The following is a 14,936-nucleotide window of genomic DNA, read 5'->3' as shown; positions in this document are numbered from 1 at the left end:
CCTGCGTATTAAAGCTGCGAACACTTTGACACCTGATATTTCCGATCTTGTACTGAAAAGAAAATGTCAAGGTACAGAGGCCCAATAAATTTAGTACGCAATTTCTTGTAAAACAGTTGTTTCTTATTTATTTCCTGAACATCGTATTCCGTGGTGTAGCATGTCGCCACGTCTTAGCAGCTAAGAGTATAAGGTTGTCGATCTTGTAAGACGCAGCTGGCACATCTAAACGCTTGCCTTGCCGCCTGCCATGCCACGCGCCGGCCGACAGCGAGCGACACGGCTCCCTGGAGCAGGGAGCGCTCCGCGGCTCACAGCGGAGCCGACGAGCTGGAACAGCCTGTATTAGAGAGTAATCAAGAACAACTTACATACACAGTACTAGTAAAATACACGATATTATCCCTTTCAAGACATTTTCGTTGAATGAACTAGTGTTCCATTATACACATACATAAAACGATAAATTGCAGTCATAACGATAAAAGTTTGCTTACTTGACTGTTATCAGACACCAACATCGATCCGATTTGTCGCTGGAAAATTGCTTATTCTACATCTTTGCTATCCCTTTTATCACTTATCGTCAGACTGAACGGCACTCTTGACTAGCTTGGCACCTACCTATCCAGTCTAAGGTGAGCACAAGTTTTTCAATGATTGTTCGCCGTGTTTTCTGTTCCGTTATATGTAAATGTTCTGAGTTTTTTTCTTGACACCCGTCTCACTATGATACTGAACGGGCGCTGAAGACCTTGCTGTCGTGCGCCCACACAACCCTTCTACTACTACTACTACTATCCAGTCTAAAAAGGGAAAAGAAAGCAACATTTTCTGCTAACAATGGGTGTCACGTGAGTCACCTGATAAACATTAACTATTTTGCGTAGTTATTCACAAACCAGTAATCCCTCTGCCCCCTAGCCACTTTAAAGAATCGAACTCCCACGTATAAAAGTTTAGAAAAGCTTTAAAAGTATGTTTGGATTTTGTTGGAAGTCGGCCTCATTTTCAAACGCTGGATCAATATAGCCTAAGTAATCTGTTCACTTGTGGAATAATCGGGTGTACTGCTGGATGTTTGTGTCGCTCTGGCACAATATTTCGCCCACGTAACTCGTTGCCTTCTTCAGGTACTACCTGAAACTGCCGTATTGGAAAATCTTGTCCAGTATTTATGCTCAGAGGGCGCTGGGTGCTCTCTCTGCCGTCCGCGCCCGCCTGGCACTGCCTTTAATGTGTTGTCTCTTCCCCGGTGCTCCCTCGAACGTCCGCGCCCGACTTGGTTGCCAACTGTGGCATCTGTATGAGGCTCGTCCTGTGTCGGGCGTTCCGTTCGCGGTCCGCACCCGCCTGGTGCTGCTCCTGAGGTTTTGGTCCTTCCCTGGTGCTTCCACGGACGTCCGCGCCCGCCTCGTTCACCATCTGCAGTTGTCGCAGCTGTCTGAGGCCCGTCTCGCGTCGGGCGCTCCGGTCGCGGTCCGCGCCCGCCTGGTGCCGCTCCTGAGGTGTTGGCACTTCCCTGGTGCTCTGACGGTCGTCCGCGCTCGGCTCGTCCATCATCTGCGGTCGTGGCTGCTGTCAGAGGCCCGTCCTGCGTCGGGAGTTGCGTTCGCGGTCCGCGCCCGCCTGGCGCTGCTCCTGCTGCAGTGTTACTACTGCTTGAGGAGTTTCTTGGTTCCTTTCGTTGGGCCCTGATAAGCTCCAGAGCCGGACTCCACGCCGAGCTGAGCTGGTAACCGCTGTCTCTGCTTATTAGGTTGTCTGTGACCTTGATCTCGATGGCCTCCTTTATGACACTGTCCCAAAATCTTGGAGTCTGTGTCACAATTTTGGTGTTGTTGTAGTCCATCGAGTGACTGAGCTCCAGACAGTGCTCCGCTATGGCAGATTTGGTTGCCTGTCCGAGTCTGGTGTGCCTCTGGTGTTCTTCACAACTGATGTCCACCGTCCTGGTTGTCTGGCCAATGTATGATTTTCCACACTGGCATGGGATGTTGTAAATGCCTGGTTTATGTAGCCCCAGGTCGTCCTTCACACTCCCTAGCACTTTCCCAATTTTGGAGGGTGGACTGAAGACACTCTTTATATCGTATTTTGAGAGAATTCTGCTGATCTTTGCAGAAATAGGCCCAGCATATGGCAAGTATGCCACCTTCTTCGCCTCCTCTTCTGTACCCTGTTGTTGGATGGTAGCATGAAGTGCTCTTTGGATGTCTGTGGAGGAGTATCCATTTCTGCAGAACACTAGCTGTAGATGTTCTATCTCTGTGGCCAGACTTTCCATATGCGACAGAGCCCAAGCCCAGTGAACTAATGTTTTCAAGACTCCATTCTTCTGTGCCGGGTGGTGGCAGCTACTGGCTCTAAGGTATAAGTCAGTGTGGGTGGGCTTACGATACACACTGTGCCCCAGAGTGCCATCTGCCTTCCTCTTGACCAGGACATCCAAGAATGGGAGCTGTCCATCCTTCTCTAGCTCCATAGTAAATTTTATACTTGAGTGGCATGAATTTAGATGTTCCAAAAAGTCATCTAGCTTCTCCCTGCCATGGGGCCAAATGACAAAAGTGTCATCAACATACCTAAGAAAGCACTTGGGTTGGTAAGTGGCTGATGCAAGTGCCTCCTCTTCATACATTTCCATGAAAAGGTTGGCTACCACTGGTGATAAAGGGCTGCCCATTGCCACTCCTTATGTTTGCTCATAAAATTGACCCCCATAAAGAAAATATGTTGAGGCCAGTATATGCTTGAACAGGTCGAGCAAGGCACCATAGAACTTCTATCCAATGATATTGAGTGAATCGGTGAGTGGCACTCGTGTGAAGGGCGACACCACATCTAAACTGACGATGATGTCAGAGCCCACGGTGTGTAACTGCCTTAGCCGTTGTGGCAAGTCCTCCAAGTTGCGAATGTGGTTCGCACATTTGCCCACATATGGTGCCAATATCTTCTTCAAGTATTGTGCAGTGAGGCATGTTGCTGCACCGATGTTACTGACAATAGGTCGATGAGGGACCCTCTCCTTGTGAACCTTGGGGAGTCCATAGAGCCTGGGTGGTACAGGTGCTTTGGGATGAAGCTTCTTGATGACCTGTTCAGGTAGACCTGGTAATTCTACCTGTTGTACTGCTATTATGGACAGTATTACAGGAGGTGTTTTCCAACAGGATAAAGCTCGCTCACATATTGCAGTTGTAAACCAACATGCTCAACAGAGTGTCGACATATTTACCTTGACCTCCTCGATCACCAGATCTGTGTCCAGTTGAGCACATAAGAAACATCATAAGACAAAAACTCCAGCATCATCCAGAACCAGTATTAAGCACCCCTGTATTAACCGACCAAGTGCAACAGGCCTGGAACTCCATCCCACAAACTGAATCCACACATGTACAACACAATGTATCCATGTTTGCCTGCTTGCATTCAATATTATGGCTGTTTCACCAGTTATTGATGTACCAGAATTTCACATTTGAAGTGGCTTCTTTCAAGCTTACATTAAGCTATGATCTTACAATGTTAACCACTTACATCTGTTACCTAGACAAATGTATTCCCAAAATTTCATTACTCTACATCAATTATTTTTTTGGTGCTGCGACTTTTTACATCTGTGTATTTCAGTCAACAAACATGTGTGTAAGGCTATTTCGGTTATGAAACTAAATAAATCACGATTATGTGGCAACATGAGAGTGAAAATGTGTGATACTGGCTGCGCCTGACTGTATGCTGACAGTTCGTATCAGATAAAAATTATATTATGTCTTCAGTGCAATAAAGATAATTAGACACACATAAAAAGTTTTGCATCACCCTGGTTCCCAGAGCTCCTGAAGATAGACGTTGTCTGTAGATATTGTATCACAGACACAGTCCCTTTGACTGTTCAGAGATGTCACTAAACCCGCCCGAAGCTGTAAACAACCGCATGAGCAACCCATATTAGACGGAGGAGGTCCGACAGCCGATCGGTTCCAGTCATTCCACCAGGAAGGCTCGTGTTGCCTGTAATTCAACCATGCCAAGACGGTCAGTACGGCGGTTCGATCGCGTCCGCATCGTTACTTCTGTGCCAGGAAGGGCTCTCAACAAGGGAAGTGTCCAGATGTCTCGGAGTTGTTGTTCGGACATGGAGAAGATACAGAGAGACAGGAACTGTCGATGACGTGCATCGCTCAGGCCGCCAAAGGGCTACTACTGCAGTGGATGACCGCTGCTTACGGATTATGACTCGGAGGAACCCTGACAGTAACGCCACCATGTTGAATAATACTTTTCTTTCTGCCACAGGACGTCATGTTACGACTCAAACGGTGCGCAATAGGCTGCATGATGCGCAACTTCACTCCCAACGTCCATAGGAGGTCCACCTTTGCAACCACAACACCATGCAGTGCGGTCCAGATGGGCCCAACAACATGGAGAATGGACCGCTCAGGATTAGCATCACGTTCCCCTTAACCAATGAGTGTCGCATATGCCTTCCACCAGACCATCGTCGGATATGTGTCTTGAGGCAACCCGGTCAAGCTGAACACCTTAGACACATTGTCCAGCGAATGCAGCAAGGTGAAGGATCCCTTATGTTTTGGGATGGGGACGACGTACACCGCTGGTGGTCATGGAAGGCGCCGTAATGGCTGTACGATAGGCGAGTGCCTTCCTCCGACCGATAATGCAACCATATTGGCATCATATTGGAGGGGCATTCTTCTTCATGGACGACAATTCGCGCACCCAACGCGCACATCTTGTAAATGACTTCCTTCAGGCTAACGAAATCGCTCGACTACAGTGGCCAGCTTGTTCTCCAGTCATGAACCCTATCGAACATGCCTGGGATAGATTGAAAAGTGCTGTTTACGGATGACGTGGCCCACCAACCACTCTGAGGGATCTTCGCCGAATCGCCATTGATCAGTGGGACAATCTGGACCAACAGTGCCTTGGTGAAATTGTGGGCAGTATGCCACGGCGAATACAGGCTTGCATCAATGTGGGAGGACGTGCTACTGGATATTAGAGGCACCGGTGTGTACAGCAATCTGGACCGCCATGTATGAAGGTCTCGCTCCTATGTGTGGTCTTCATGAGGAATAAAAAGTGCGGAAATGAGGTTTATGTTGATCTCTGTTCCAATTTTCTGTACAGGTTACGGAACTCTCGGAACCGAGGTGATGCAAAACTCATTGCGATATCTGTATAATACTGAAAATTAGTTTTGTTTGTGATCTATGTCGTTGAGAAAAATAAAATAATAACTTAAGTTGTATGCAGTGCAACTGCATTGCAGTTTATATGCAGGATTTTTACAGTTACCCCTCTACTTACATTCAGAAGGCGTGATCTAGCAAGAGGGGGAAGTGTGCTGCCAGCTGAAAGGCTATGGCATGCGAGTAAGAAGAATGCTCTCATGCTGAATTCTTGGCCGTCTCTGTCTTTCACGCGTCCCAGTGTGTATGACGTCATATCTCTGGAACTATGTGTTGTACAATGATACAATTTTGCAAGTAGATTCAGTGGTATGTGTTAATACTATCAGCACATGTGTTGAAAATAGAATTAATAGTGTAAAAGTAGGCTACGCCTACATCTAGAAACATTCTGCACAAGCTACCATATGGTACTATTCATTTCCTTTCCTATTCCTCTCGTAAATGGAGGGAGGAAAAAAGAACTGTCTGTATATCCTCATACGAGTCCTACTTTCTCTTGTCTTGTCATCATGATCCTTAATCGAAGTATATTTTGGAGGCAGTAGAACTGTTTCGCAATCAGCTGCAAAACCTTCAGGGTTTCGCACTGAGCTCACGAAGCATCTCTATAACACTTGTGTGTCTATCGAATCTACCAGTAACAAACCTAGCGATACGCTTCTAAATTGCTCTGATGGCTATCTGTAATCTGACATGGTGAGTATCCCAAACACTCGAGTGGTATTCAAAAATGGGTTACAGAAGTGTTCTGTACATGCTCTCGTTTGTAGGCGATCTCATTTCCCTAAAACTCTCCCAACAAATCAAATTTGACCATTTACTTACCCTGCTTTCGTCCTTATGTGTCCACTCCATTTCATATCGCTTTGCAGTGTTACACCCAGATATTTAATCAACATAACTTTACCAAACAGGACATCATTAATATTGTATTCGAACATTACAGGATCGTGTTTGCTACTCATCTGCATTAATTTAAATTTTTTGATTTAAAGGTCGATAGCCGCATGTCGTGACCTCACACAAATGCAGGATGTTTTTCGATCGGTACCCCTTGGATTTGCAGTGGGATGATAGAGGATAGCACGAGTGGGGTGATTGTAGGAATCTGGAACATTGTATAATAATTAGTACTGAAATATTTTAATAAAAAACTTTTACTTAACGTTGGCCTCCTACTGCACTCTAGGAACATAACTAATAACAACTATCTTTCTTAACTACAAATGACTCATTAACAAACATTAACTGGATTATACAACAAGCAAGATAACACAAGTCTGGTATTACGTGTGTAATACATACGCGAACTAGAGGCTGCGAACCTGGCGAGCTGAAGGCTATTCTAATCTGACTTCGCTCACGAGCTGTAGCTGACTCTGCTGGTGCGATCTGCAAGTCTCTGTCCGTGTCATAAGGCGGTGCTGCAAGAGCCAGCGAGTCCATATAGGTTGCAAGTGCTACATCGCGATCGATTATCGCAACCTCTAGTGTGATGTCTAACGTTGACACCACATTTTTCTATATTTAGAGCAAGATGCCATTCTATCTAAGTCATCCCATATCCTCCTACAGCCACTCAACGACAATTCTTCCCCACATAACACAATGTCACTCTGCAAACAGTCGCATATTGCTGCTCACCCTATCCGTTTTATCATTTATGTGTACAGAGAACAATATCAGCGCTGTAACACTTCTCTGGGCACTCGTGACAAAGGCCTTGTGTCTGATGAACACACACCACCGAGAAGAATGTGCTGGGTTCTATTACTTTAGAACTCTTCCTGCAGCTGGCCGCTGTGGCCGACCGATTCTAGGCGCTTCAATCAGGAACCGCGGGACCGCTACGGTCGCAGGTTTGAATCCTGCCTTGGGCATGGATGTGTGTGATGTCCTTAGGTTAGTTAGGTTTAAGTAGGTCTAAGTTCTAGGGGACTGATGACCTCAGATGTTAAGTCCCATAGTGCTCAGAGCCATTTGAACCAACTCCTCCTGCAAGTCACTTATCTGGGAACTTATTTCATATGCTCAGACCTTTATTAACAGTCAACATGGGATGCCATGTCAAATGCTTGCCGAAAATCTAGGAATATGGAATCTGCCTAGTGCTCTTCATCCATTGTTTGCAGAATATCATGCGAGAAAACAGCAGGTTTAATTTTGCACTAGTGATGCTTTCTAAATCTGTGCATATTTGTGTACACAAGCTTTTCTTTCTCTAGGCAATTTATTATATTCGAAGTTAGAATATATTCATGGCTACAAAGTCTTTCGCGACGTATTTCTTGAATAAAAATCTCTTGGTGTACATGCAGTGTCAATTCAGGGTAAAACTCCAAGCTTTCGACCACCACCTCCATGGTGTGTGTGCCGTTGTGTTAGTGCTTCAGTGTTTTCACCGCCCCACACTGCATCGTTCACGTGTGTTATCTCAGTCATCAGTGATTGTGTACAATGCTGACAGTTTTTATTTTTTACTACAACTGTGAATGGCTCGATGTTTTTTACTCATGTGTCTACTGTTTTTTGTCCACCATTATGTTATGTTTTTCTGTGTCTTCAATGGTTCTATTTGTACTGACTGTGGCCAAAGAGCGGCGTAATATTGCCGCTGGCGGCCCACCTTTTGTATAAGGTGTCAAAACAACAATAAAGAAAAAAAAAGTTTGTGACAGTCAGTTTTAGCCCAGACGACGACCATGGAGGTAGTGATCGAAAGCTTGGAGTTTTATCCTGAATTGACGTGGCACATACACCGAGAGATTTTTATTCAAAAATATATTCATGAATTCTGTAGCACACTGTTACAGGTACGGATCTGTAATTCTGTGGGTCTGCCGTTCTACTCTTCTTATATGCAGGAATCCCCTGTACTGTTTAGAGTTCGTTGCTACTTCGTGCTGGCCAGTTATTCAGAATAAATGCATGCTAAGTATGAGGTCAATGCTATAGAGTAAAACCGTATTGTGATTCCACCCGGAAGTGGCGACTTATTTGTTTTCAACTCTTTATGTTGCTTCTCAACTTCAGGGATGCCTACTTATAGGTCCTCCACACGAGGGTATACCCACGAAAAGTGGTGATGACACACGTGGCTCGACTTCTTCCGAGCACCTTGTTCAATTTGTCCGTGCTCCAAATCCACCAAATAACACAGAACTATTAAACAGCGAGGTTAAAGGCAATAAGCTTGACATCTTTGAGGAATTGCAAAACTTTAAACACCTGTTGCTTGATAAAGAAAACCTACTTAATAACCAGCTACAATTGAGAAATAAGAATTTTTTCAAAGGGTTTCAACCTTTGTTTCACCGGCCCTTATGTTACCTTGCCTTTGCAGTCGCCGACACCTGACTCCACTTTCTTTAGTCGAATTTGAGGAATAATAGCTAGTCTTTCTCATGAGCTCCAAATCCTTTTATAGTGTTCTCATTCTCCCCAGAAGTAAGTTCAGTTACATATCACGCCATTAACAGTTTTAATGTTTATATTAATCCAGTTCCTAACGTAAAGGTAGCTACTATTAAGCATCTATAAATCCACGCATGCGCCATCAGCCATGCTCGGTACATACCCGCTTGCTGGGATTAGTTCTGGCGCAGCTCTCGTAGCCTACCGACCTCGTCCGTGCAGTGGGGCCTGCTGTTTCTCTTCAGCTAAGTAATGTAGATTTATCACTGGGTACTATGGTGCTATAGTTTTATGCTTGACATGGCCAAACTTTCGCACACAATAGATTAGTGTCAACAGCTTCTGAAGAAGGCCAAATGATTCTGGCAGAAACCTAGGTAAGATTGGTTTCTATTTCCAACTGAGGCTAAGGTGTTATATGTTTAATTATTATAGTAACTGACGGGGCTGCACGATGTTAAAAATTCTTGACCAGTGATTTCTTTGAATTCCAGTATTCTGATAATCTATAGAAGGAATGGGTAACAACAAGTATTTTCACTTCAGTATGTTAGAGAACTTTCCAATTTCCTGCTTTTTATGTTTTGACAACCTGTTACAGAACAACTCATTACAATAAAAATCTCTTTTAGGACTTTTACATCATATTTCTCTGCGTCAATCATGTTCTACGTATCTGCTGGAGAGTGATTGCCAGGATTTGACAAGAGGTCAAAAATGTACATTTAATTTAATGTAGATGAAATACAGCACAATGTATTACCATGTTAATTCTAGCTTTACAGGGTGGTTATAATTCACCTTTTGCTCCTTGAGAGAGCCAACATGAAACTGTGTGATTGTTGGACAATGAAACTTTGTGGAATCATTTGTAATGACCTGTAAAAGAGAAATAATGAATAAAGTATTGCAAGAAACACATTTTAATTTCCACATGAGAAGGTACTATTTGACAACTGCATAACATATTTACGTTCCAGATTACCAATGTCGCTCAATTTGACCATATTTGCATCTATGACAGCCTGGAACAGCACTAGAGATTGCTCTACTGCTACCTGAAACATCTCAGATGAGATGTCGGCTACCTTAATCACTATACTCATCTTCAATATCCAACAACTAGTAGTGTCTCCTTAATTAATTCTGTCCTTCAGGTAAACCCACAGCCAAAAGTTATGCAGGTTCAAATCTAGTGACCTCGGTGGTCACACAGTTTGGAACGATCCACAAATGATTTGGAGTCATGTTTTTCATCCCTGGTGCAGAAAGAAAACCTCTCTGTATTCCTTTAATGCATCAATAGTCGCAAAGAGCAACAGCTGATAAAACAGCCTTACGAGTGTGCATTGTTCACCTTTTCCAGATCTATGTTGACTGTCTGCAACTGTAATGTATTCTGATGCTTTTGTTTCAACCCTATGTCGCCAAACCAGTGCCAGTACCTAGTGGCAAATCATGACATTAACATTATTAACAACGCAAATTTGCCTTGGACAGACTGAACATCATTCCTATAAAATTAGATACCCATTTTGTAAATAGTCGAACATCTACATCCACTCAAGTAGCGAAAGTTTAATTATAATTATTGTGTAAATTAACTTAAAAAATATAATTTAAGAGTTACTGTGATGACACTCTACAGTCTAGTAGAAGTAACTACCCAATATTAAATTTTAAATACGGACCTTAACTTCACTGACTTATCCAAATCACATTTAATATGCTCTGGTAGGTGTTTGAATAATTGTGTATCCATGTATCTGACTCCTTTCTGTACTAATGTTAAGGCCTTTGGTTTTGGTGAGGACTGTTTTTGATCCTGATGTTATTTTCATGTTTTTCACTATTACTTGTGAAAAGATAAATATGGATAATGACAAAGGACATCAAAAAAATTATGGATTGTGAAGTAATTTTTTGAAAATGTATGTGCAGTAATAGCAGATGTAATTCATATAAGGTGCTTCTGTATTCTGAAAACACTATACCTATATGTTTAATTTCTCCAGAAAATGATTCCATAACTCTTATTGACCGGAAAATTAAGGAATAAACTATTTTCTCCCTTTTTAAGATCACCTATAACAGTAATCACACATACTGCAAACATAGCTGAACCAAAGTGCTTCATTAATTCTAGACACTGTGTTTTTCAGCTTAGGTTATGATCTGTCTGTAGTACCAAAAACTTAATACTTCTTACTTTTAATTATTATGTCTGACAAAACTATTTTTATTGCTTATGAAATTCACTGTGCTGAACTACATGTCCTGAGTCTTGTCAAAATTCAATGATAATCCATTTTTCTCGAATCATCTTTTATTGTCTCCAAATATTTCATTATCTGGCTTTTCAGTAAAGGCACTCATACTAAGTTTTGTTACTATAAATCTATCGTCTCAAGGCAGTACAACATCTGCATCTTCTAAAGTTGCAAGTGGGAGATTATATATATATATATATATATATATATATATATATATATATATATATATATATATATATATATATCCTCTGTTGTTTCTGCTATGTATTATAAACAACAGAGGATTCAAAATAGAACCCTGTGGAACACCATGTCAGACTGTTTCAAGTATGTACAGCTATGCGATTATGATTGAAATGGAATTAAACATTCAGGTATAAGAAAAGGACATAAAACTGCTGTGCTTATTATTCTCTAGCATTTTAACTTTTGTATTAGGACATAACAGACTACACAATCAAACCCCTCAGCCAAGTCATGGAATTCTCCAAACTGTGTCATTTTCTGATTTCTTGGTTCTACTATACCATCTGTCAAGGTCAACACAGTCTATTCAGTTGACAGTCCTTTTTGAAATCCAAACTGTTCATTAGTGAATATGTTTCCCTGTACAAAGTGTATATAGACTCTATTGTACATCATATGCTCGAAAGTGTTTGGAACTACTGGCAGTAATGATATACTGTATGTCTTCAATTTTTTGGTAACATTTTGTCTCCTTTTTTGTGAAGTGGCTTGACAACAGCATTTGTATGTGTTTTTGGGAATGTACTAACCAGGGAAAGATACATTACCCAAGTAACAACACATTAGTGAGTGTAGGTGAAGAACATTTCATTAATTTACTACTAATTTACTACAATGATTTTAATATTATTTTTAAGTGTTCATAACAGTGAAATTTTTTGGAGCTGTTAGATATTTTAGAATTTCGTTGTTTTTTGTTTTTTAAGGATTTTCTTAGGAACTGTAGATAATCTACCAAGCAAGTGTTCAAACCAAAATTATCTGCTATTCACACACAAAAATGATAGTAAAAGTTTCTGCTACAGTAGGCCTATCTTTGATCAGTTCATTATCTACCTTTAAAGAAATTTCCTCATTTTTCTTGGTTAGTTTTCCCTGTCTTATTTTTTACTATGTTCCACATAGTTTTTGTCTTGTTGCTGAAGTGTCTTATTCTTTCTTTGAAGTACATATATTCTGATGTTATGATGGATTTAATTAGAATTTTGCAGTATCGTTTGCACTGTTATTTAGTCCTATCATCAGCCATGTCCCTTTGTGCCAAATGTAGTCTTCTCTTTGTTGTGGCATGGGATTCTAATCTTATTTGTAATCAAGGATTTAGGTGCGCTTAATCTGCTTGAACCGTTTAATTTCTTAATACAACAGTTTTCGAAATGTTCTACTACCACAATCTAACAAATATATTATTGTACTATGACCATAAGGCTGCCCAAGGTGGCAGGTTTTATGGGGCAGTAATACTTATGGAAAAGTGTATAAAAACGATGAGCATCAAAAAAGTTCCTAAAATTTAAGTCTCCCAGTCACAGGAAACTATTAATTGATGTACATCAGCGGCACTGATTAGTTATCTGACGATATGCATCCATTTCTAAAATTTAAATCTCTCCCTCAGTGGGGAATATTAACTGTCGCACATACAGAGGTGTGTTCTGTAGCATGCTAAAAGGTAGCATCTTAGAGAATGTAGCTCTTCAAATACATTCGAGTAGTCTTACTTGCAATTTTGTTGAACAGTAAGTTTATTTTCTACTGTGAGATGCATAAATAATTATTTAAGGGCGTAACGAAAACAGGATAGTCTTAGTTATCTTGGCCTCTTTGCTATTGAATCAGATTTGAGAATTGAGAGTGAATCTGGATTCTGGACTATGAAGAAATCAAGGAGGTATATAGGTCGTTGGAAGAAATCATGAACTTGTTTGCAAATGACAGGGCAAGGAAAAAAATCCCTTGTTATTTAAATTCCCCGTGTTCTACCTCATGGTACCTTTCTAAATGTAACGTAAGTTGTTTGAATCCTTTCTATTTAATTTTAGTAAAAGAGCAATTATAGAGCTTCCATTTATATTTATTGTTTGACTCTTTTTTTAAAAGTTTTTCTATTCGTAGTTTTTATGAATGCACGATTTTAGCTTTGCGACTCATAAATAAGAATTACACAGGCAAAGAAAATGCCTATTTATTAGACAAACTTAAACAAAAATCTGTATTTCATGTCTGGTGGGTAGGGGGAGGCGGCACAGACCCTTCTTTTTTTTTTTTTTTTTTTTTTTTTTTTTTTGTCCTTGGGTGTCAGGAGCCCTACATACGGGAGTAATATGACATTATATTTTTCATTTACTTAGGGATGTTGTGCCGACTTTTCCATTAAGTATTTCGCAAAGAACTATACATGAATGCTTTTGCATCAATGTCACAAAGGATATGCCCCAGCACACCGAAAGAAATGAATGAATTATCTTACTAATACAGTAATCCCTAGCAAGGTGCCCGCGAAAATATTTGCAAAGCCTTTATGTGTATGTTGTAGTATCTGTGTACCTACATCTTTGATTGCCACTTTATTTTTGTCACTTTGTTATGGGATCAGCTGATATGTTGTTTGCGGTGTTGACGAAGTGTTTGTGTGGCATAACAAATACGCAACACGGAATGTGATAAACCGCAGACGTATCGAAACGTACTGGGATACAAGTGAATTGTGCTAGTTTTGCATTATGGCTGAGCCCGATACAGCTATTAGAGACATTACTTCGAAAGAAATAGTGAAATCTAGAACTGGGCATGGCGCGCAGAAAAGAACATTTAAAATTATCGTAGTTGGAGACACAAACGTCGGTAAAACATGCTTAACGTATAGATTCTGCGAAGGGAAGTTTCTGTGTAAGTCGGAGGCGACAATAGGCGTTGATTTTAGAGAAAGGACAGTGGACGTCAACGGAGAGGAGATTAAAGTAAGTGTTCTTTTTTAATACGGTGTGTAGCTCGCCAACCGCTGTTTGTTATATACATTTTTGTTGCATCATTGCTTTCATAGGGCGTGTCGCTCGTTTCAAGATCCTTGGATATTATGGTATACGAATTAAGTGAAATAGGTGATTCGGATATACAGAACACTCGCATTGCTAACAAGAGCCAAATACTCGATAACATCTCATTATTGAAAACTTGTTGCAAGTTATATTTTTCAATAATTTTCATTAGTTTAAATCATGTTAATCCAACAATAAACTAATTATACATTTAAAAGAAACCAAGAGTATTAGTTTCCACGTTAACAGAAAGATCACAAAAATCAATATAAAAATTAAGGTTGAACTTATGTTCTATGTATCAAACACAAAAATCCTATGGTGTTGAAAAAGTTCCCTGAGCACAATGTAATCTCAACAGCATGCTGTGTAGGGTTACTCTGAACATAGGCTTCCATATCTAGCAGATCCCGTGTTAGAGCAATTGACCTGTTGTTGGCACATGTACATTCCATAACTAGGGCCTATTTATTACATAACCTTACGGGAACGAATTTACAGAATACCCTGTTTATCTTAAAGTTACAAAAAATTAAACGAGTCATAAAAAAGTTGCAGGGGAATTTACTGTAATGGCTTATTGAAAACTTTGGTTACACTTACGACTCCAGAAAGATAATCTAAATGTAGAGAAAAATGTAGGGCATTACCCTAACAACAATGCAGTACAAGCTAGTGTTTACATCTCAGTAGGAGAAAAAAGAATGTAGCCTTCTAAGTAATTAAATTCAATTATGCCTGACAATTGATCAAAGACGGAAATGAATGCACTTTCAGGAAAGCTGCAAACACCTGTTATTAATTAAGAGTTGTAGCACTATTAGATATTCTGTAAAAGGATTTGGGAATTTTAAGTCAAGACACAAAGGAATTACTGATATTAGGTGCCAGTGGACATTGTGTTAAATCAATGGGGAAACTTGAAAATTTGTGCTGGACTAAGATCTGAA

The 14,936-nt window shown here is 40.8% G+C and overlaps 1 protein-coding gene across 1 annotated transcript in view; it reads left to right on the top strand.

Moving 5' to 3' along the window:
- The first annotated feature begins 13,515 nt into the window (after positions 1-13,515).
- Positions 13,516-14,936, top strand: part of LOC126094772 (putative Ras-related protein Rab-33) — a 107,186-nt gene continuing 105,765 nt past the window's right edge. The window contains exon 1 of the mRNA XM_049909322.1: positions 13,516-13,908. Coding sequence (XP_049765279.1) covers positions 13,672-13,908 — 237 coding nt within the window. The 5' untranslated portion in view covers positions 13,516-13,671. The remainder of the gene's footprint in view (positions 13,909-14,936) is intronic.

The sequence above is a fragment of the Schistocerca cancellata genome, chromosome 8 (genome assembly GCF_023864275.1).
Source record: "Schistocerca cancellata isolate TAMUIC-IGC-003103 chromosome 8, iqSchCanc2.1, whole genome shotgun sequence".
In the NCBI taxonomy this organism is placed as follows: Eukaryota; Metazoa; Arthropoda; class Insecta; order Orthoptera; family Acrididae; genus Schistocerca; species Schistocerca cancellata.
The sequence above is the reverse complement of the archived record's forward strand: the minus strand, read 5'-3'. Positions and strand labels throughout refer to the sequence as shown.